Here is a 21,618-nt window from a genome sequence, read left to right as displayed (position 1 = left end):
TAAAGGTAGTCTTTGGGTTACGATGACAGTTGGGATCAGAATTTCTGTTGCTAAGCAATGTGGTCTAAAGTGCAACATCACGTGGCCGCATTGCTTAGCGATGGCAATCCCAGCAGCCCCGGCTGCCACTGAACCCCAGGACCATGCAGGTCATTAAGTGGGAAGAGGCGGGAGTCCTGGGCAAGGAGTGTGGGGAGCTGTGTGGGTGCCACAGGCAGGCACAACAGAGTGCAGCTGTGTGCAGGTGCCATGGGGGGGGGGTGAGGGGTGCTGAGGATAGGCTCTACAGAGCGCTAGTGGGTAGGGATCTTCCCTGGGATCTCGAAGCCTGTAGCGGGGCTCCTCAGGAGAAAAAGTGGTGGGAGTGAAAATACATTTGCTTGCTTGAATTTTCCAAGACAAGGAATTTAACATGAAAATAATGAATAGTAATTTTAAAAAGTACCTTTTTTTTCGGTGCCTTTGAGTCAGTGTTGACTCCTGGTGACTGCCTGGACAAGTTCCTGCAGTTTTCTTGGCAAGATTTAGGAAGTGGTTTGCCGTTGCCTAGGGTTGAGAGAGAGGGACTGGCCCAAGGTCACCCAGCTGGCTTCATGCCTAAGGCAGGACTCGAATTCATGATCCCCCAGTTTCTAGCCTGGTGCCTTAACCACTACACCAAACTGGCTCTCTGAGTACCTACCTAGCAAATTTTTCATACTGAATCATTTTCTTATCAAATTCACAAATCTCTCTGGGCAATTTTCATTTTTTAACACATGCATACTATATAGAAATTTATTACAAAGTTATAAAACAGAAGCTTATGAAAATAACTGGAAATAAAACATATCTGATTGTAAATTAGAAATGTAATAGTTGCCTCAAGCCCTCGTGATAGTTCCAGGTGAAATCAAATGGTAGCTTACTAACCTGAGAAGAATTTGCACTCTGTACATAGGTCTGAGCAGCAGACACACCCATAGGCTGGATCCTGAATAAAAAGAAACTAGCAGAATAATTCTGTGCCTTTCCATCCAGAAGTAAAACCCAGCGGCATTCTTTTTTGATGAGTATATATGAGATGCAGCCTGTGTAGCAACAGATTGTAAATACTGCAACAGGCAAAGGAGGCTGCAGTTGAAATTAAGGATGCTCAAACTAATGTTGCTTGTTAACTCTATTCTTTGATGTTGAATATTTCTTCTCTCATGCCAGATGCAAAGCTGGCTATATCGGAAAGAACTGTGATTGTAAGACTGGAGGCAAAACCAGCAAGGAACTGGAAAAGAGTTGTCGAAAGGACAATGCTTCAGTCATTTGTTCTGGCCTGGGCGATTGTGTGTGTGGACAATGTATTTGCCATACCATGGCAGATACCAAAAAGCATATTTATGGTTCCTTCTGTGAGTGTGACAACATGAACTGTGAGCTTCACAATGGTCAAGTGTGTGGAGGGGAAGGTAAGTGACTGATGTAGGCAGATTATGAAAATACTGAATTTACCTCTTTTGGCCTTTGATACTATTACTCCAGATGTTCTTACTACAAGCTCTAAAGCATATCATTTCCACTACATTCTCTATGTTATTTTTCTGCATTTTACAAAGAACTATATGACTAGCACTTTGATCCAGACCATATATATAATTTGGAAGTGAGTCAGCTGATATCAATGGAATGAGTTTTTGTCTTCCTGTGAATAAATATTGACCATTTCCTTTAGAATGTTGTTTATTTTGCAGTGCTTCAACACCTAATTTGTCAAGGACAAACTCTTCTTGCATAGAAAAGCACTGCAGTGTTTTTCACGATAATAAGAATTCCAAGACTTCTGTGCCTGCAGTGGATCACTTGAGAATGTGGGCCATGTGGAGCAGAGCACTGGCCTCCGTTTTAATGTAGTAACCCTTTCTAGATCATTTGGGTGTTATGTGTCAATGATAGATGCAACAAATGCTTTCTGTCCTAACCTCTCCAGTTTCTCTCTGCAGCACGAGGAGTCTGTGATTGTGGGAAATGCAAATGTAAAGGAGGCTTTGATGGCACTGCTTGTCAATGCATATCTTCAACAGACGGCTGCGTGAATAAAAATGGGAATGTATGCAGTCTGCGTGGGGAATGTCAGTGCAATACATGCAAATGTAATGGACAATATCAGCCCCCTTTCTGTGAAGAGTGCCCAAGTTGTCCATCTCTCTGTACCAGAAATGTGTAAGTGATGTGAGGGAATTCTGCACTTTGATCCATCTTCTTATCATCACTTAGTTTCACTTTGCTATTTGTGATATAACTGGTTATGGGGTTCTAAAAGACCATACTCTCTTGTTCCATGACTTCTAGATTTACTTAGTAGCCTTTGTTGAAAGTCACTGTCAGAAACCTTTTGAGAGTACAAGTATCCAAGGAACTTGGGACACAATGAGCTGCAGTAAACATTTTGCTTGCACACTTCACTCCTTTAGTGTTGCTATAAGGAGAAATTAGATTATTTTCATTTCTTTTTTAAATTACCCATAATTTATCTTGACATTTCAGTAAAAAACAAAAATTCTGTAGTTAGTCTTGGTAAGACCATCATTTATGAAACTAGGTTACTTCTGCTAACCATATTAAAATTAGCTAGAGTTTAAGGTTTAGAAAATAATTTAAACAATAGTTAATGTAATTATCCTACTTCAGGTAATTAGGATAATCAGATACATTATGCAAAGACCTAGCTTTCTGGAAAAGGCTCTAATGCTGGGAAAGGTGAAAGGAAAGAGTAGAATAGTGGCAAAAAGGATCAGGTTATGGACAGATTGTCACAGAGAAAATCTATGGTGGCCAAGAGTTGACACTGACTTGTTAGCACATAATGTCAACCCTCCCAGGTAGACCAGACAGGAAACACAACCAGATAAGCTAATTCTACTTTATTGTAAGGCTATATTAACATCTTGCAAGTCTGAAAGTACAGATCTCCTGCTGTCTCCTTTACAGCCTGAGAAGTTAGAGAGTGTCCCTTCTGAGCCTCTTTCTTCATCCATTATGTAACTATGGGCTATGCCCTCTCTTCTCTGACCATTCCCTAAGCAGCATCTCTTCACCCTGTTTCTCAGCTTTCTCACATATCATTACACATAATCAATCAATCAATCAATCAATCGTTAATCTAATAGGAAAGATTTTGTTCTTCTAATGGAGAGAGAGAACTAGGAAGTACATTGTATGCATAGTTTATGGAATAACTCTTATCCACATATAAATAAAAGTGGATATTCTCAGAAACCATTTAAATACTGCATTTGCACTGCTTTGGACTCTTCCTGCATTGTATTGATTTAAGCTTTCCAGCTATTTTTGTTTTAGTGACATTTAGTCTTGGGAAGTATGCAATCCTGGCTTAGAATGTTAGGGTTGATTTCTTCTCTTCCTCGGCTTTTAATCTTCCCAGCAGTACACAGGATCTGTATTGGCCCCATCTTTAATTTGTTTGATCAGAGAGCAAAGAGCAAATCTGCTGATCTTTAAAGACTCAGTGAAGTAATTTTGAAACCTGTCAGAAACCTCTTCATTCTGATCATCATTAATGAGATTTGAGGCTGTTTAAATGTTACAACAATTCTCCAGCAAGTTTTTCAACTGAATATTCAAATGATTTCTTCTATATGATTTGAAGAAATTTAGCAACACAACATTTGGCTAATGAATTAATTATAGCTGATGACTTAGCAATTTACTTCTGTTCATACTGTTTGGTGCTAGTTGCACTATGCAGATAAGAATAGGATCCTCTGAAGTTTTCTTTGTGAGGATAAATATTAAAGTGGTATAAACAGGGCTGTGTCTTGACCTCTTTAATTTCTGTATCAAAAAAGTGATATGAATGTTCATGTCTTCAGTTCTTTCCTCCATCCATATAGAGCGTGAAAAGTCAGGTGCCATAGGCCAATCACAATATGTTTTATTAATATTTTTCAGAGAAGATGTTACCATACTTAGGAGTGTTCAAAGGTAATGTGTGAAATGAGTAAGGAAGTGTTTAAAAGAAAGTGCAACCAATTTGAACATTTAATGTAATTTATATGATAAACTGTCTATGGGGCCTGACTTTTGTACAGCCATCCCCTCCCCTAGTCAGCATACCACACAGAACGGCTGCATTATTTTTAGTCCCAGCAACCACCATAAACAAGGTTGGGGGGCTGTTACTTCCTTCCCCAATTTTCTCCCTTTTGAATTTTTTCTCTTTGGAAGGAAAAAATGAAATAAGTGTTGTAATTAGGCTTGACATCAAGACAGGCTCAGAGGGGTCTTACCTATCCCATCCCATTCCCCCCCCTTTTTTTTTTTTGCATGTGCATACCCAGTTAGTAATTAGAGATGAAAATTATTGAGGAAACAGAGATGGGAGTTCCTTGAAAGGGCTGTTTTGGGTGGAGTCTCATTACGATATCACCTCAGTCTCAGTTCTACCCGGTAAAGAGTTTGCCATACCAGTTGACCCGGGAGAGTTAATTTAACCCCCAGGGAGACTTCATCTATTTGAGGTTAAATCAAACTTGTCGTCCCCCTGTCCTGGAACCTAAACAGTATGTGTTTAACAAGTTTGGGTTCTCTCAGCTTTGCATCCTCATCATTTACAATATGCCACAATATGCTACATAGAATATAGGTCCATTGCATCATGACTCTATTATGAAACTTTTTAAAAAAAGCTTGCTTCTTGTTGGTTTGTTTTTAGTTCCTGTGTTGAATGTCTTGCCTTTGGGAGTGGGCCATTTCAGAAGAATTGCTCTGATGCTTGTTCAAATATTACTGTTCAAAGTAAAGTGTTATCAGAAGGTAAACAATGCAAGGAAAAGGATTCACAGAATTGCTGGATCTCTTACACAATATTTCAGACTGATGGAGTTGAGCACTATACTATTACAGTCAATCCTGAGAAAGGTATGCTTAGTGCCACACTACCAAAAACTAACATCTGCTCTCCATTCTAATATTTATTGACTAGAAATGACATTAGTGCTATGCAGTTGCGGGACACAACCGGTACCTGAAGCAGATCTTAATTTGCCCTTCACTTTGTAAGTGGTGGGAAGAGAGGCAGCTTGTATCGCTGAGGATTTTTAGTGGATCTTATGAGGATTTCTCTTCCTGGTGAGGGAAGACTTGCTCCTATAGGAACAAGGAGTCAGAGTTAGGTAGGGTTGGGTGGAAAGCCCCTAAGCAGAGTAACATAAAAGTTGTGCCCCCTTAAACAAGTTAGGATAGCTCCTTAATGGGATGCTGTACTGTACCACTGAAAGAATATGGGGCCTTTAAAGAGTTTCTAGAAATCTTATATGGAGATTCAGGATCTGTCATTTTTGTAGAAAAAAAAATGAAAATGCATTATGTATATTTTTAGAATTCTGCCTCTTTATCCATTTAAGGAATGTTTACTACCAGCGTGTAATACATACAATGGATACACTCTTCATATACATACATAGCTGTACTTTTGTTGCTCAGCCAAGTGCACATTTTTAAAATCGTTTTTCTCTCTTCTCTTCTTAGAATGCCCCCAACCCCCTAACATTGCAGCCATAGTGGGGGGTACTATTGCTGGAGTGGCTCTGATTGGGCTCCTCCTCCTCATGGCTTGGCGGCTAGTGGCAGAGTTGATTGATCGCAGAGAATATCACAGATTTGAGAAGGAGAAGTCCAAGGCTAAATGGAATGAGGTAAGGTGTTTAACCCCTGCAGAGAGATATAAAGGAAGGAGAAGACATACTTGTGTCTTTCTTCCTTCGTTTGAGTTATTAATCAAAGTAATTGATTCAGCTTGGTGTACTTAGACAGGCCTTTCAAATGGGTTAACATAAATAAGGAAGAAATATTTACATAACAGAGAAGGTGTTAGGTTACATGCTGAAAACACTAAAACTCCTGTGCAATGAAAACAGGCAGGCATCCTAGGGTCTTCCAAATACTGCTGAATTACTGCTCCTAACATGCTGAGAATGATAGTTTGGCCACATCTGGAGAATCTCCATCCCTGATTTAAAACATGCCATCCAGAGATAATGACTTATTTGTAGCATCAGTTTGGAGATTCTCTCATTAATAGTCCTGTTTCCTTGTTGTTGTTGTTTAGTTTGGGTTTTGTCAAACTGTTAAGAGAGCCCAAGTGTGTCTGATTGTCCATCTGAATCCTGATCTGTTCTTGAGAGATTAGGTGTTACTAGCAGCTAAAGATAACTCTGACGTTTTATTAACAGGCTGACAATCCTCTTTTCAAGAGTGCCACTACCACTGTTGTGAACCCCAGATTTAATGGCCAATGAAGTTAAAATTCAGCAGCAGTGCAAAACACCAAGAAACTCTTCAGCGGAGAAACAGAAGATGAAACAATTTGCCATGGTGCTTTTCTTAAACCAGCTGTTATTGTTGTATAGTATCAGTCATTATGAAAAAAACAATCTTTGGGTTTTGCAACATGCTTCCATTCCCACATTTTTTTAAATCCTAAATGCTACAAAACTTAACTGCATATCACAGATGAAGCACTCAGAGCAACTAGGTGTCCTCCATTCATTACCACTCAACATGTGGAGATTTGGATTTTGGTTTGAGTAATTATTAAAGATCTGCTATATTACCATATGTAAATAAAATTGGCAACTGCTACTCAGGGAGTTATGTTAATTAATCATCTTACTGTTTATAAGGCCTATTTTAAGGTAAGTCACATAGTAAGAAAATAATAAGCCCTACCACAAACCTTCCCCAAGTAAGTACTATGTTGGATTCAAAACGATGTGTGTTGTTGATTTGTTCATCTCATGAGCATTTGCAATTCCATCCATCTGTCAAAGAGCTCCAATATTTTGCACTGCGAACTATTTTTTTCCTGGGACTCCAAAAAAGAGAAGAGTGTATCAGAGTAGAGCATTCAGTCCCTTTGCTTTAAACTGCTGAGTTCACTGCCTCAGCGAGCTTCCAGCACTTAACACATTTCTAGCATTGCTCTTTCCATACTTATCACCCATATGCACCTATGTGTATGCTTGTCTTGTGGTTCACAAAACCAGGTGGGTAGTCAGAGAATGTTGCTTTTGGAAAATATTGATAATTGTGGAGTAGCCTAAAATGGCTTTGGCTCATCATGATTGTAAGCAAGCTTTGTGAGGTCTTATCCCAGTACTGTAAACTCCAAATTTAGTGTTGTGTTGCAAGGGACCATTCTAAAGCTATTAGCGAATGAACTGAAAACTCCACAAAGCATTTTATTCACCTGTTGCTGAATCAGCAACCTTGGGATCTGAGAGCTTTGGGGAGCAGATGGTGAGCTGAGGGCATGGCCAGAACATGCCCCAAACAGAGAATGAGCTTCCTTGAATGTGAGTTACCAAAAGTGCTAGATGCCCCTTCTGGATTATCAGTCGGCCATTCAAGCCCCAGGAACAGGACTGTTTTAAACAATAACATACTGGCAAAAATGTACTTTCTTTTCTCTTCCACTACTCAGAATGCCAAGTTAGTCTGGAAAAATGAGCTTTTGCCAAAAGAACTATCCACTGAGTGATAAGACTAAATGGTAATTTCCATTTTCTGGTTTAAGCTTAACATTAACAACTATATAAGCTGTTGAATATAGGGATTTCTTCTACTGAAAAAATATTGATAGGTCCACAAATTGTGATCAGATAGCTTTTATTTGGACTGTTGAATAAATCTGGATTCAAACAACATGCTAAGTCATAAATCACGTAAAGTATATTATGACTTGATGAGATGCATGTGCAGAGTTCTATCCTAGTTTTTTCACATTGCATTAAGCCTTTTTTTATTAGTTTGGTTAAACTGGTTGAGTTCACAGGACATAAGCAAATGCAAACCCAACCATTGTATGTGACATGGTGGCAGGTGAGATATCTGAAGGCTGTGTGCTTCATTTTTGAACTATTGACATTTTTGGCATTGGAGCCATCAATTGCTGGCATGATAGCACAAATTCCAGATGCTACATGAAGAATAGTATTGTCACGATTCATTTTAAGAAATCTTAACTAATAGAATGTTATATGAATTAAACTTCCTTGTGGTAAAAAAACTGTACAGATTGATTTTAAATCATGCATAAGGCCTTCAGTACAACCAAAAGCAAAGTCAAGTGTGGGAATGGGCACTTCAAAAAAATCAGGCAAGCTGTATGCAACCAGGATGAAACAAGGTAATCAGGAGTCACTTTATCACTGTTTTGTCTGACAGCTTGTCAGTTCCCAAGATGCCGTCCACAGGGAGGGCAAATGGCAAAACAATCATTGCAACCTAAACTCTCCCCTTTTGTATTAGCACTGCAATGTCTCACATGCATATTCATGTAAGGAGCAGAACTTGCATTGTGATGTCACAATGCACATACCATTGTTTTGACAAAATTTTGGTTCAACGCAGATTCCAGTTACTTAGTAATGTACATGACCACTGATGTTAATGCATCACTGAAATCAATAAAACTTTTACTGATTTAAAACCATTTCAATTTGTAATTGTAAACCCACGCTTGCGAGTTGTCAACTATACATTACTACCAATAAAGCTCATGCCCTATTTCAAATTGTGATCAAGCGTGTCATGTTTGTTGCACTAAGTCTAAGACATGAAAGGGGTTGTTTGGTATCAGTTTTATTTCCCCTTAAATTATGAACAGATAGAATCTTCTTAAGTTTAAAGGCAAGCAGGAGAAGATTCAACTGGGATTATATATGAGATTCAAGTATGTAATCAGAATTAACAACTGATTCAAATACCCCCCATTTTCCTAGTACATACTCTCTGCTGCCAGCATTCTTCACAACTTTGACCCCCCCACCCCATCTTCTCAGCCTCTTCCTGCTGGCCCATCCACCTTGGATCCACCATTCATCTAAATCATATGTATTTTTATAATATTTGGGAGATACAACTTCTAAAGCAGAGATTAATTATTCAGAAAATATTCAGTTCTATCTCAAATGATTTCTGGAAGTTTTCGACCATTTTTAAAACTATCTCCACAAGTCCTTTATGCGGAAGTCCACTTTGGGTAATTTTCCATTTCTGAACAGATAGATGCCACTCACTGCTGCTGTTACCATGATGAGGAAGAGGCCTCTATTGATCACCTTTAGCAAAAAAAAAAAAAAAAAAAAATCCAAATTTTAGTAAAAGATCTGAAAAATATTCCAATGGGGGACAGTTGCAATTATTTTGCCAACACTTTTATGAAGTCTTAAATCTGGCTATTTAAGGCTATTGTTTTGTACGCACAGCAATGTCGGTCCCAATGAGACTTAGGTTTGAGTCCAACATGCATTTCCTTGCATCCTTAATTACCATTTTTATTTCTCTGTTACATCATTCCCTATTTTCATCTGTCCCCTTAACTCACCATCAGACTCCATAATATAGAGGTACGCAGTATCTTGTGGACTGGGCAGGATATGGCACAAGGGAAATCTGCTGATAACAAGCATACCTTCATTCTAGCTCGTTAGTTCTGTCAGAACTGTTTAAGTTGGGCTCACATTCCAAGAAGGAAGAGGGTCCTGGGGAGGAAGAGGGTTTCAGGGCAGCCCCAGTGATACTTGCATTTCTGGTGATTCTGAACAGCCTCAGGGCTCATAAATTCTAGCTAGGGCATTACATGTACTGGTTGCCCTGAAGTGTGGCTGGTCATGCTATCTATCACCCCCAAGCCCTAATGAACAAAGAAGGGATGAGTCAGGTAGGACCTTTAGGTCTACTGGAAAACTATTTGGACATTTATATATAATTCCGTGGTACAGGCTATTCTAAACTTTCATCTTTACCAAATCTAGACTGAAGATAGATATACTTCTCCACTTCCTCATATTTATTTGCTAAGAAAATAAATGCTCTGTGTACCTATTCCAGGCAAATGCATCTAAATGTGGTCTACCTTATTCTGCCACTTCCATCTTTGCACAGCTTCATGGTACCGGATTCTGGAGAATGTCACCTGAAGGAGATTACAAAATCACTGCATGATTCTGAATGTATCCCAGAAAGAAAAAGTAGACAACCGGAAGAGAAAATACATGAAAATCCTGCAATATTAAGTGTTAGTGTCTCACCATAGTATACAGAGGAATGATGGTGGAGGGCAGGAGGGCATGAAACCAATTGTCTATGTGCTTTCGGAAAATGAACCACCTTGAATTCACATGTTCCCGCATCTGAAACCAGAAAGAGATGCATTTGCATTTGATAACATTGCCTATCATTCAATTGTCAATCAAATATTGTTTAACTTACCTCTATATAATTATACATGGCTAAGTCTGAAATTGCATGATCATCAGGTACTCTCAGATTTGAGAACATTGGAAGGCAAACACCTAAGGAAAAAGCAGGAATGTGACAGGCTTTCTGCCGAGAGAAACCTTAATATGCCACAGAGTATACAGATAAACAGTAGTTCTAGTTAGTTGTCCTTCTCTGGTAAATACTGGTTACACGATTTTTCATGTTCATTTTGCAGCTTTATGAGCATACAATGCCTACAGGTATGGTCTGTGAAGTGATTACAGTAAATATATTCTATTTCAGCCCATCTCAACTCAGGTTCTGCAAGAGATTGTGACCAAAACAAAAAACAAAACACAATTTTTAAACATTTCCATGCCACACAATGCCAGTGCTTGCAGTGATGGCAATTTTTATGTATCATGACTCAGCTGCTGGCCTGCTGGTTTGCTGCTGCTGTATAATAATGTTATAATTTTGTAACTGCTAGGTCTTTATTTGAGCCTCATGTCACTCACTAAGAAAAGTTTTTTTCAAAGTCTTGTATAAAGTTGTGTCTATATTTTTATTCATATTTCTTAGGGCTAAGGCTTTTAATAATAACTTTTAATAACTTCACTATTCAATGTTATCCATACATTTTCATGGTATAAATTTAAAATCAATGTATGGCCTTTATTTTTTAAAAAATGTAATGGGCTTACCTTTAGAAGAATTAAATCCCATTTTAGCTTATACCAGTTATTTAATAGAAATTTAGTATGAGTGCCTTATAAGTTTTTAGAATTTATGAAAGGAAAGAAAAAGATTAATTTTAAGAAAGATAAACTTAGCATAACTGCCTGTTGTTTTTTCCAGAACATGGGGTGGGAGAAAGGGGGCTAATATTTTAAAGTTTTAAATAGGGAAAAACCTACTCTTACATATACCATTACTCATTAGCATCTTGTAGAGAAGAAATTTGTGGTAAGACTTTTAGGCTTACCTGTATATGGAAAAAAAAAAAAGTAGGATTTTTTAAAAAAGGAAAAACTTAAGTTTCCTCTATCTACATTACTAACTTACATTAGACTTGACATCATTTGTAGGGGAGGAGAAATCAAACAAATCAACAAAAAAACCCAGACCCATGGAAAAATATAATTCTCTATTCCAAAGACCACCAACAATCATTACTGTATTAGATTATTATATCTACAATTTACTGGTCATTGCTAATGTGCCATGAGCTGTAGAGATAATACTTTTTACGCAGGGGTTCCCTAAGGCCTGAAAATTATTTCAAGGGTTTCTCCAGGGTAAAAAGGTTGGGAAGGGCTGCTCACATTCTCAGCTCAACCTCCTGCACAGGGCTGTTTTTTTTTTTTAGTTTTTTTTAAATCCCACCTTTATTATTTTTATAAATAATTCAAGGTGGTGAACGTACCTAATACTCCTTCCTCCTCCTCTTTTCCCCACAATAACAACACAGGGAGGTGAGTTGGGCTGAGAGAGAGGGACTGGCCCAGAGTCACCCAACTGGCTTTCATGCTTGCAAATCAGAGGCAGGAGCATTATGTATGCCACCTTGTGCTGTACAAAATAAAGGCAATATGCAAATCTAGCAAATAAACAAATTTCTCAGGGTTGTTGTATACATAGGTTTAGTCTCTCTTGAAAGGCTGCTTTCAAGATAGCTAGACCTGTGCTTAAATAACAGGGCTAGCCTTTGTCCTGTGCTGAACACAAGATTGACTTAAATGGGACAAGAGCTGCCAGCTTGGGTTGCTGGTTGTCTAAATAAATTACACACTTCTACAGCTTCTGCTGACAAGGGGTTTGCCTGGCTGTACTTTCTCTGTTTCTATTATTCTGGGGGTCAGAATAACTCCCAGAATATCAGTGCCCTTTTGACTATTCCTGCACTATGTTCCATGGCTGTTCAGGTTTCTGCCAGCCATAGCCACTCACCGCCAGTGCTGCCATTCTCTTGCAGGGTTTATCAGCTGCAGCTCCCTCCCAATTCACCCCGCGCCCCTCTTTTACACCTTTTACACCTGACACATCCCAGGCATGGAGGAAGGGCACAGGTATTTATTTATTTAAGCAATTTATATGGCTGCCCAACTCACTCAGTGACTCCGAGTGGCTTACAGGAATAAAAATCCCAAATATAAAATCCACTACACCTACACCCCTGGCAACAACACATTTACACTAGCCATTTGATGGGCTCCAGATTGACCTGGGACCCCCAGGCCCATGGGCAAAACCATGTCTTCAGGATCTTCAGGGACAGCATCAAGGTGGGAGCCAGGGTTATCTCTGCGGGGATGATGTTCCACAGGGAGGGAGCCACCACAGAGAAGGCCCTTCTTCTTGGTCTCACTAGATGGACCTCCTTAATGTGGGGGAGACACATACCCTGCCTCTCCGATCTGGTGGGTCGAGCAGTTGAAACTGGGAAAAGACAGTCCTTCAAATAACCTGGCCCCAAGCCATGTAGGAGCAGGAAGGAGCTCAGAAGAGTCTCCTCTGGGTCTGCAATTTGCCAGCCAGGGAATTTGGGGATAAGGGGTTCCCACTCTTTCAAATCCCACCACACCATGCATTAAGCAGTGCAATTATGTTTCCCACCCACAGGTGACACTCAGTAGAAGGGAAATAAAGGCAGGGGAATACACCAATGACTTCCTTAATTTGACTGTATGGACTGCCCCACTTGCTGGCCTCATCACTGTACTGAAGCAGAAGAGGCCTCAGCTACTGGAGCAGTGCTACTGATGCCGGCATCCTTTTTTGCTGACTGAAAAACTAGAGGATAACATGCTAATGCAGCTTGAGGTTAGGGTTAGGGTTACAGATTAATGAAAAACAATTGGTCTAATTTAAAAATACTTTGCCACAACAGGAATTTATACAGGCACAGAGAACATACTTGTCACTGTCTTAAAACTTACACAACAGGAGGGAGACTTTGAGCTCCATAATCTGAGATGTCATAAGGTTAGCATAAAAAGATGTAGGCAACTTATGCATGCTGTTTGCTTTAGCCTATTTAACGCATATTTGCAGATATATATTACAGGGCAATTAACAATATTACTCACAGTCCACACGGTGAACAGGAGGTCCTGGATGCTGTTTTAAATCCTCTTGTGGTAAGTACCCATCTTATGGAGTGCTTCGTGCTACAATTCCTTCTTGCATTACTACTGCTGATGGGGGTGACATTTACAAATGCTTTCCTCCCACAGACGGACAGAATAATCATTCAAACCTTTATACTGAATAGACTGTGATACTTGGGAAGTTAAATTCTCTCGTAAAGATTCCTTCCTGTTCAGGAGCAATCACAGTCCTTATCTCATACTCTGCTACACACATCCAGCCCACCCATGTGGGATCCATCTGACCTTACAATTTGCCCAGCACGCAGAGGTTGGGGGCATTGGTTCTTACCCAGTTCTGCAGATGAAGACACACCCTGAATATGTGGATGGGAGAATAGACGATAGAGATACTGAACTCATTTCACATAAAGCCATTTTTAATTTGCATTCGGTAGAATACTGTCTTTTCCAACTAATAGCCACTTACAGAGATCATTTTGAAACTGGTCCATCAGCTCATCAAAGACTAGACAGTCTTCAAATCCCTGGGGGGGAGGGGAAATGCAAGGTAAGTAATAACCTAATTTTAAATAGTAAATTCTAACTCCATAGGTATTGCATTGGGGAAAAGTGTGACATGGTAGATGCCCAAATTACTGTACTTTTATAGTTTTCAAGTGATAAAGTTGTCACGCAGGCTCAGGTAACATCTCCTCAAACCTTGATGATATTCTTTTTGGCCAGTTAGAACAACTGAATGCTCAATTACAAATATTTAACTCACAAGAAAGCAGAAAAATGATGACCTCAACTTTAATAAATCAGAAGTGGGAGGCAATTGAGGAGAGGGCTCAAAGGTTGCCCCAAAGACCTCAAAGAGCAGAGGTGGCCAGGGGCAAGAAGTTTAGCCTGTTGCTTAAGTATCACTATTGTTCACAACAATGACCTTTATCTCAAGAAGAACAGATAAGTAAATAAGAACTTCTCTGAAGCTTGTTTTCACTGTTTTGGATGAACTTACTGTTTTGTTGTTGTTCTTAATCATTCCAGGCACAGGTCAGATCTATTTAAACCTTTGTAATCTTTTGTCTAACCCTCTATGATTGCTCTTGCAACAGGCGTCATTCTCTTCCAGGCTTGCTAGCTTGCTTACTCCATGACCTAGTTGTTCTTCACCTTGATTGCCACAAGATTAATTCCCAGGATCATGCTCATGGTCCCGGCTGAGTCTGTTCTACTCTGATAATTATTCTCCACAACTTGGCAGAACTAGAGTCTTGTTTTTTACTTGACTCATCTTGCTGCTTCATTTACCTAAAAAATTTGCTGTATATATCCAGACTTTGAACTTACTTTCTGCTCTGATAAAACAAGTTTAAAGTCTTGTTCCATATCTAGTGTGGTTTTGGCTGTTAATGTCCTTTCTACTGTTTCTGGTAATTGGTGAGAACCACATCATCTGTGTTTCCCAGTTTGGGAACAATAGTTAAGCAAGGTAAAAAAAAATCCTAGGAAACTATTAGTGCTACATTTTCTACACATAGTTGTAGTTTTGGAGCGTCCTAATAAGCATTAAACTTCTGATCAGTTTTCCCGTTATTATCATCACTGTTTGTTAAGGAAACACTTGAGGTACTTTTATATAATTTAAATTTGGATCTAAAAACAGAGACTCTACTTGATATCCTGTATAAAATGTACTATCTTAACTGTGGAGTCCTTGGTGCTCTCTGAGCTTGGTTGTTTGATTGCAGACATTTCATTACCCAACTAGGTAACATCATCAGTGCTAATGAGTGTGGGGTTTGCTCCCTGTTTATATACAGTAGCTTCTCCTGCCAGTGTTGGTGGGGGTGTGGTTTTCTCCTTAGTAGTTCCTTGATTAGGCTATTGTTTTCTGCTTGATTGTTTGTTAATCCCTGCTTATCTGGGTGTAGGCTGCTGGAGAAGATGTGTTCTGGTCTTTTTGTTTTCTTCTTAGCTTTTTTATTGTCTCTTTTGAATGGTGTGTAAATGTGGTTTCTCTTCTATTGGATACTGTTTTACTACTATTTGGAACAGGACATTATAACCATTCTTCCTCTGTTTATTTTCCTCTTCATACTTGTAATCTTCTCTTGAGGTCTATCTTTTGCATCAGCATCTCAAACACAGCCAATCCAGAAAGGGAAAAACCTGGAGTCTTGGGAGTATCAGCTGATATTCTACACTGAACTCCCTGCTATCCCTACTCTAGTGCTATTTTTCATTACTTATTTGACAGCTCCTCCTTCTCTACTTTTCAAATGCTAAGAGTCACATACAATCAACCTCTTTGTATGCTGCAATCCTTGCTTCTCTAAGCCAAGGCTCCATCATACCTTGGCTCAAGTTCCCCAAGGTAGGTACAAACTAGGCCAAACAACACAGCTAGGAATTGAATCCTTGTGGTAATTCAGGAAGAATAATCACCAGTGTATAAACAGCAGACAGTCACTCAGCAGCATGAGGCTGATACAGAATTTACAATCCCTCCCACTTTAAAACCATCACGTTCTTTTCCCACATCTCCCTCTTTGTAACAAAGCTTTTGTCGTCCTTTTCTTATGCTTACTTGTTAACAGGTATGGCATGTTTATATCCCCTGCATTCCTGCTGAGACTCTCTTGCCCCTAACAGAACCCTGAGACCTTGTCACTGTCCCTTTGCCTTATTGCTTGGCAGCTTTCCCCTGTCACCCTTTTTTCCCTTGCTGTCTGAGCAAATGCAGAAGAAATAGGGCACTGGCTAGTGTGCTTTTTTTTTTTTAAGTGCTCTTTATTGAGAAAAACACAAAGAATTTCAGTTGCAAGGATTCTTTGACTTACAGCGTTCATGCCTTGGCCATAAAAGGGTACGACCGCATGTGCAGCATCTCCCATTAGCACGCACTGAGAGCCAATGTGATACGATGAGCATTTCACAGATACCATAGCCTGAGCTGGTAGCATAAAGTAATCCTGCATCAGTTCTTGCCTGAAATTTCAAAGTGCCATATCACTGATTAAATGCTAAGCAAACATTACCATTTGATAAACAGTTGGAATATGGATATTTTGAAAGCTACAAGGAGAGAGGGTAGTGAGGTTTTCGCACAACTATTTCATAGAAATCCAACAACTAGAAAAGTACATGTATATGTTCAGAACTTGAAAGAATCAACAACGTCACAAATATGTATATTTCAAATGAAAAAAAAAATCCATGAGAAAGTTTTCTTGTTTAAGGTAAACAGTCAGGCAATTGGCTGGGATCATATTTCAAAGAGGAATGACAATCAGTTTGGTTTATTTTTACCTTAGTTTTTCCTTAACAGAGACACCTGCTGGCAATTGCCTGTACTTTCCCTTTTTAATCATTTTTTTTTAAAGTGGACTTTAGCTATAGTAGGGACACCTGTTGGCAATTGTTTGCAATTATGTTTTAAAGTCTTAACAAATTATTGGGTTCCCCCCCCCTGCTTTTTGAGAGGGTTTTTTTTTCCCCTCCTTGTTCTCTTCTCTCTTTTCAGTGATACATCTATACTTTTTTGGGATTTTCATAATGGCAACACGCAGAACATGTTTGGATGCTAGAAGAACTTCTTTGGAACGGCCAATGGAAAAAGAAGATAAAGAGAAGATAAACCAATTTCTGTTAATCTATTCAAATTGATGATCAATGAAATGGGAGCCAAACTGACTCAGTCACTAGATGTTAAATTGGATGCCAAATTTTTGAATTTTGAAAAAAAGATTGAACAAAGAATGGATAAGATGGATAGTTTTGTAAAACAAGTGACTGTAGATATGAAACAGATGTCAGAAGAAATAAACAAATGATAGGATGGAAATCTTCGAGAATAAATCAGCAATTAGAGATTCAGAATTTGAAAGAGGGATGGATAATTTGGCATTGTGGGAGTTGAGAGCGAAAGAGTTCTGTCTGCGATTTAGAGCCATTCCAGAATCACCAAATGAAGATATTAAAAGAAAGTTGACTCACGCGTTGGCAGAATTCTTAGATTGGGAAGAAGAGAAAAGAGGAGAAATTGACAAAGTCTACCAGATTAATTCACATTTTGCTACAATAAGACACATGCCAAGAGATGTCATAGTACATTTTATCAGGAGCAGTACAAGAAATCAAGTTTTGCAACAACATTTTAAATCAAGATTGAAAATCAATAACATAGATATAATTATTTTGAAAGAAATTCCAATTAGAATTTTACATGAAAGAAAAGACTACTCTTTCCTGACTGAGGTATTAAAGCAGAAGATTCCATTTTGTTGGGAGAAATTGGAAAGCGTAACTTTTACTTTTCAACAGAAAAGATTTCGACTGAATACTGTTCAAAAGGCTAGAGAATTTTTGGAAAAATGTAAAAGAGTTTTGGAAGAGGTCCAAATGGAAATCCCAGAGAAAACAGACCAAGATTTGCAACGAGGAGAGGAGCTAGAGAAGGAAGATTTGGAATTAGGCGCTACTGATATGGATTTCTCTAAATTATTTCCCTAAAAATGGATTATAAATGCCTAATGTGGAACATTAATGGGGCTAACTCCCCTCACAAATGCAAAAAAGTATTCCATTATTTGAAAAAATTGAAACAAGATGTAATTTATTTGTAAGAGACTCATATAAGAAATAGAGATACAAAGTACTTAATACTGTATGTAAAAACTTAGGAGAAGAGTTTATTTCAGCAGGACCAAAAAAACCCTAACAGAGTTGTTTTATATATTAACTCTCATTTAAAACCACAACCAATACTGACAAAGGTAGATTTGTGGGAGTGGAAATTGAATTATATGGACTCAAAATTCTATTATGGGACTTTATGCTCCAAATGAAAATAAAACAGGTTTTTATAAAAGACACACAGAACAAATGATAAATTTTACATATGAGAACTGGATTTGATAGGAGACTGGAATGGTGTGGTTTTGCCACAATTAGATAGAACATCTGAGAAGAAAATTAAAATTACCCTAGGTAGATTACCTAATGGATATTTTAACATTAGTGGATATCTGGAGACAAAAAAATGGAAATTCTAGAGAATACACTTATTTTTCTGAAAGACATAGATCATTTTCAAGAATAGATATGATATGGACTTCAAAAAATTTGGTTAACAACACAACTAAAGTTGAGATCTTACCAAAATCTTTTTCTAATCATAACCCTGTGATTTGGAGTTTTAAAAAGAAACTTACTACCTTCAGATGGAGATTAAATGAGATGTTATTACAAAAAGACTGGATAGTGAAAGACTGTAAGAAAAAAATATTGGAATTTTTTGAGAATAATCTAAATAAAGACATGGATTTAAAAACAGTTTGGGATACAGGCAAAGCTTTTATTAGAGTATTTTATTCAATACAATATTGAACTGAAAAAAAAGCATAAAAACACAAGCTTTATTTTACAGGAGATTAAGAGAAAAGAAGAAGAATTAAAGACATTACTGATTAAGACAAATATATCAAATCAAAATACTACAGCAACAACTGTCTATGTTGACAGTAAGAGAAATGTAAACCAAAATGAATTATGTAAAACAAAGGAATTTTGAATTTGCAAACAAACCAGGAAAGTGGTTAGCTGATAAGTTAAGGAAGGAGAAAGAAAAGAGGATGATATTGAAACTTCAAGAGAGAAATATGACCTTAACAGACAATTTGGTTATACAAATTGTATAGCCAAAAATTTGGCTTTTCATCAATATTATTCCAATTTGTATACAAGACAAGACATTTATCTGGGAAAAATAGATTAGTATCTAAAATTGCAAAACTTACCACAACTTACAGATGTACAAATAATGAATGGACCTATAACAATAATGGAACTTTTGGAAGCTATAAAAAAGATTAAACAGGAAAAGCACCAGGGCCAGATGGACTATCAGGGTCTTACTATAAATGTTTTGAGGATGGATTTAAAGTTGATAAAAAGATGTATGGTTTTGAACAAAACAAAGCTGTTTTTGAAACTGAATTGTGTACCAATAATGGACATCTTATTGCTAAACTGTATAAGCTTTTGTTGTGATTTGAAACAGAAGATGAACAAGTTAAAGATTGTATGATAAAATGAGCTAAAATTTTTGGATATACAGTGGTACCTCTACTTATGAACGCCCCTACTTACGAAATTTTCGAGATACGACCAGCTCCGGCCCCAAAAATTTACCTCGATGTGCGAACTCCGCCTCGAGGTACAGCCATTTTTCCACCCTGACACGTGGTCTGCGGCCATTTTTCCGTCCTGACATGTGGTCTGCGGCCATTTTTCCGCCCCTGACACGTGGTCCGCGGGCGTTTTTCTGCCCCGCCGCGTGGTGCGTGGGCGTTTTGCTGCCCCGCCGCGCAGCGCGCAGGTACTTTTCTGCCCCTGACGTGCAGCGTGCGGGCGTTTTGTTGCCCCGCCGTGCGGCGCACGGGCGCTTTGCTGCCCCTGACGCGTGGTCCGTGGACACCGGAACGGATTAACGGTAATTACAATGAACCTTATGGGAAAAATTGCTTCGGAGTGCGACTAAATTCGAAGGGCGGAACGGATTAACCGTATTTACATTGAACCTTATGGGAAAAATTTACCTCGACTTGCAACCAACTCGACTTGCGATCAAAGTCACGGAACGGATTAAGTTCGTAAGTAGAGGTACCACTGTATAATATACAAATGGAACAATGGGAAAATATGTGGATGAAAGGGTTAAAATTTACACTGTGTTATAATTTGAAGGAGAATTTCTATAAAATGATGTATGGATGGTATATGTCACCAAAAAGATTATCAAAAATGTACAAAGGGGTTTCAAACATATGTTGGAAATGTGAACAAGAAGGGACTTTTTATCATCTTTGGTGGGCATGTAATAAGGCTAAAAAATTTAGGACCCAAATTCATATATTAATTCAGAAGATTTTGAAGGTTAATATACAGTTAAAACCAAAGACTTTCCTTTTGGGATTGATGGATAAACAATTGGAAAAAGCTCATGGACCTTTGTTTTTATATATGATAACTGCAGCAAGACTATATGCTCAAAGGTGGAAAGACTTGACATTACCCGCAAAAGGAAGAATGGATGGTGAAATTATGGAGCTAGCTGAGATGGCAAAATTGACAGCTTTGCTTAGAGAAAAAACACTGACTAACTTTAATGCCAACTGGAAGCCCCTTCTGGATCTTTTGCAGGAGACAGAAAAAAATGAAATCATGATATATGGATTTGATGATTAGTTAAAATAAGAGGTTATACAAAATATGTATGTTAAGATGTAGTTTTAGAGTAAGAGGTTATTATATGATTTATCTATATCTGCTGCATAAGAAGTCAGAAGTCATTCTTTTTGTAATTCTTCCTTTCTTCCCTTTTCTTTACTTTCCATCACTTCGGTATTCTTTATTTCTAACTCCCTTGTTCTCTACTTCTCGCTTTGATTATTAGTTCTTGTTTGCTTTTATCTTTATGCTTTTTTTATAACTTAATAAAGTTCTTATTAAAAAAAAAGAAAAAATATTATAGACATGACTGAGGTTCCAAAGTGTTTTCTGCATTGTCTTAAACTACTCCTATTGTTAATCTGCATTATAACTTTGAAAAAAACTTCACTAAAGGTTTAATTAAGACTTAATATAAAGCAAAGATTCAACAGAATGTGTAAATCGGTTTTGGAGGACAGCTGAATTGGTAGGCAGTTATCTTAATCTTTACTTGCTTTCTTAGCATTCACACAGAGTTTTATTTCTCTGAGTTAATCTTTTATATACCATCTTGGATTATAGGACAATTTGCAAAAAAAGTCAGATCTCAGAATCTTTTTTTCTTTTTGAGTGAAGACTAAATGAAGTAATAAGTGGAAATTAATGCACAGTGGTAAATACTGCACAAAGAAAATAATCAATTACTTTCAGGTCTCTCATTATCTCTGCAAGAGTTTGTTCTGCCATACACAGTAATTAACTGATTCTTAGATGTCTTCATTCTTAGACTAGGACTTGTTTTTATTTGATTTGATTTGAATCATAGTAGACAAAATAAAACTTACTTTCCTATTAGGGGAACTGAGTCTGGAAAATAGGTTTTGAAGAAATTCAGGACTTGCTCTCCTGTTGCAAGCTTTTCAAAATCATCAAAGGGCATGAAGAGTGTGCATGTGAATGATTTGTCCTATGGATTAAAAATGAATAAATTACATGAAAACTTGAAAGGAATTTTGACTTAGTTCAATCCTAAAAGCAGTCCCCCTGCAAG

At 38.0% G+C, this 21,618-nt stretch overlaps 2 protein-coding genes across 4 annotated transcripts in view; one reads left to right on the top strand and one right to left on the bottom strand.

Annotated features, from left to right (window-relative positions):
* The window catches only part of ITGB2 (integrin subunit beta 2), a 31,624-nt gene extending 25,263 nt beyond the window's left edge, over positions 1 to 6,361 (top strand). For both annotated transcript variants that reach the window (XM_007434921.4, XM_025170995.2), the window contains exons 12-16: positions 1,198 to 1,442; positions 1,974 to 2,193; positions 4,706 to 4,911; positions 5,521 to 5,687; positions 6,225 to 6,361. In XM_007434921.4, the coding sequence (XP_007434983.1) occupies positions 1,198 to 1,442; positions 1,974 to 2,193; positions 4,706 to 4,911; positions 5,521 to 5,687; positions 6,225 to 6,290 (904 nt within the window). In that variant the 3' untranslated portion in view covers positions 6,291 to 6,361. The remainder of the gene's footprint in view (positions 1 to 1,197; positions 1,443 to 1,973; positions 2,194 to 4,705; positions 4,912 to 5,520; positions 5,688 to 6,224) is intronic.
* A 2,180-nt stretch (positions 6,362 to 8,541) lies between these two features.
* Positions 8,542 to 21,618, bottom strand: part of KMO (kynurenine 3-monooxygenase) — a 30,031-nt gene continuing 16,954 nt past the window's right edge. For both annotated transcript variants that reach the window (XM_007434919.3, XM_088133360.1), the window contains 7 exons: positions 21,413 to 21,534; positions 16,196 to 16,343; positions 13,837 to 13,894; positions 10,267 to 10,349; positions 10,086 to 10,187; positions 9,911 to 9,970; positions 8,542 to 9,113 (listed from right to left, as the gene is read on the bottom strand). In XM_007434919.3, the coding sequence (XP_007434981.1) occupies positions 8,997 to 9,113; positions 9,911 to 9,970; positions 10,086 to 10,187; positions 10,267 to 10,349; positions 13,837 to 13,894; positions 16,196 to 16,343; positions 21,413 to 21,534 (690 nt within the window). In that variant the 3' untranslated portion in view covers positions 8,542 to 8,996. The remainder of the gene's footprint in view (positions 9,114 to 9,910; positions 9,971 to 10,085; positions 10,188 to 10,266; positions 10,350 to 13,836; positions 13,895 to 16,195; positions 16,344 to 21,412; positions 21,535 to 21,618) is intronic.

Source organism: Python bivittatus, unplaced genomic scaffold, assembly GCF_059951505.1.
Source record: "Python bivittatus isolate LINGU-HERP-01145 unplaced genomic scaffold, Pbiv_v1 ctg000020_np1212, whole genome shotgun sequence".
NCBI classification, from domain to species: domain Eukaryota; kingdom Metazoa; phylum Chordata; class Lepidosauria; order Squamata; family Pythonidae; genus Python; species Python bivittatus.
This window is presented reverse-complemented; position numbering and strand designations above follow the sequence as displayed.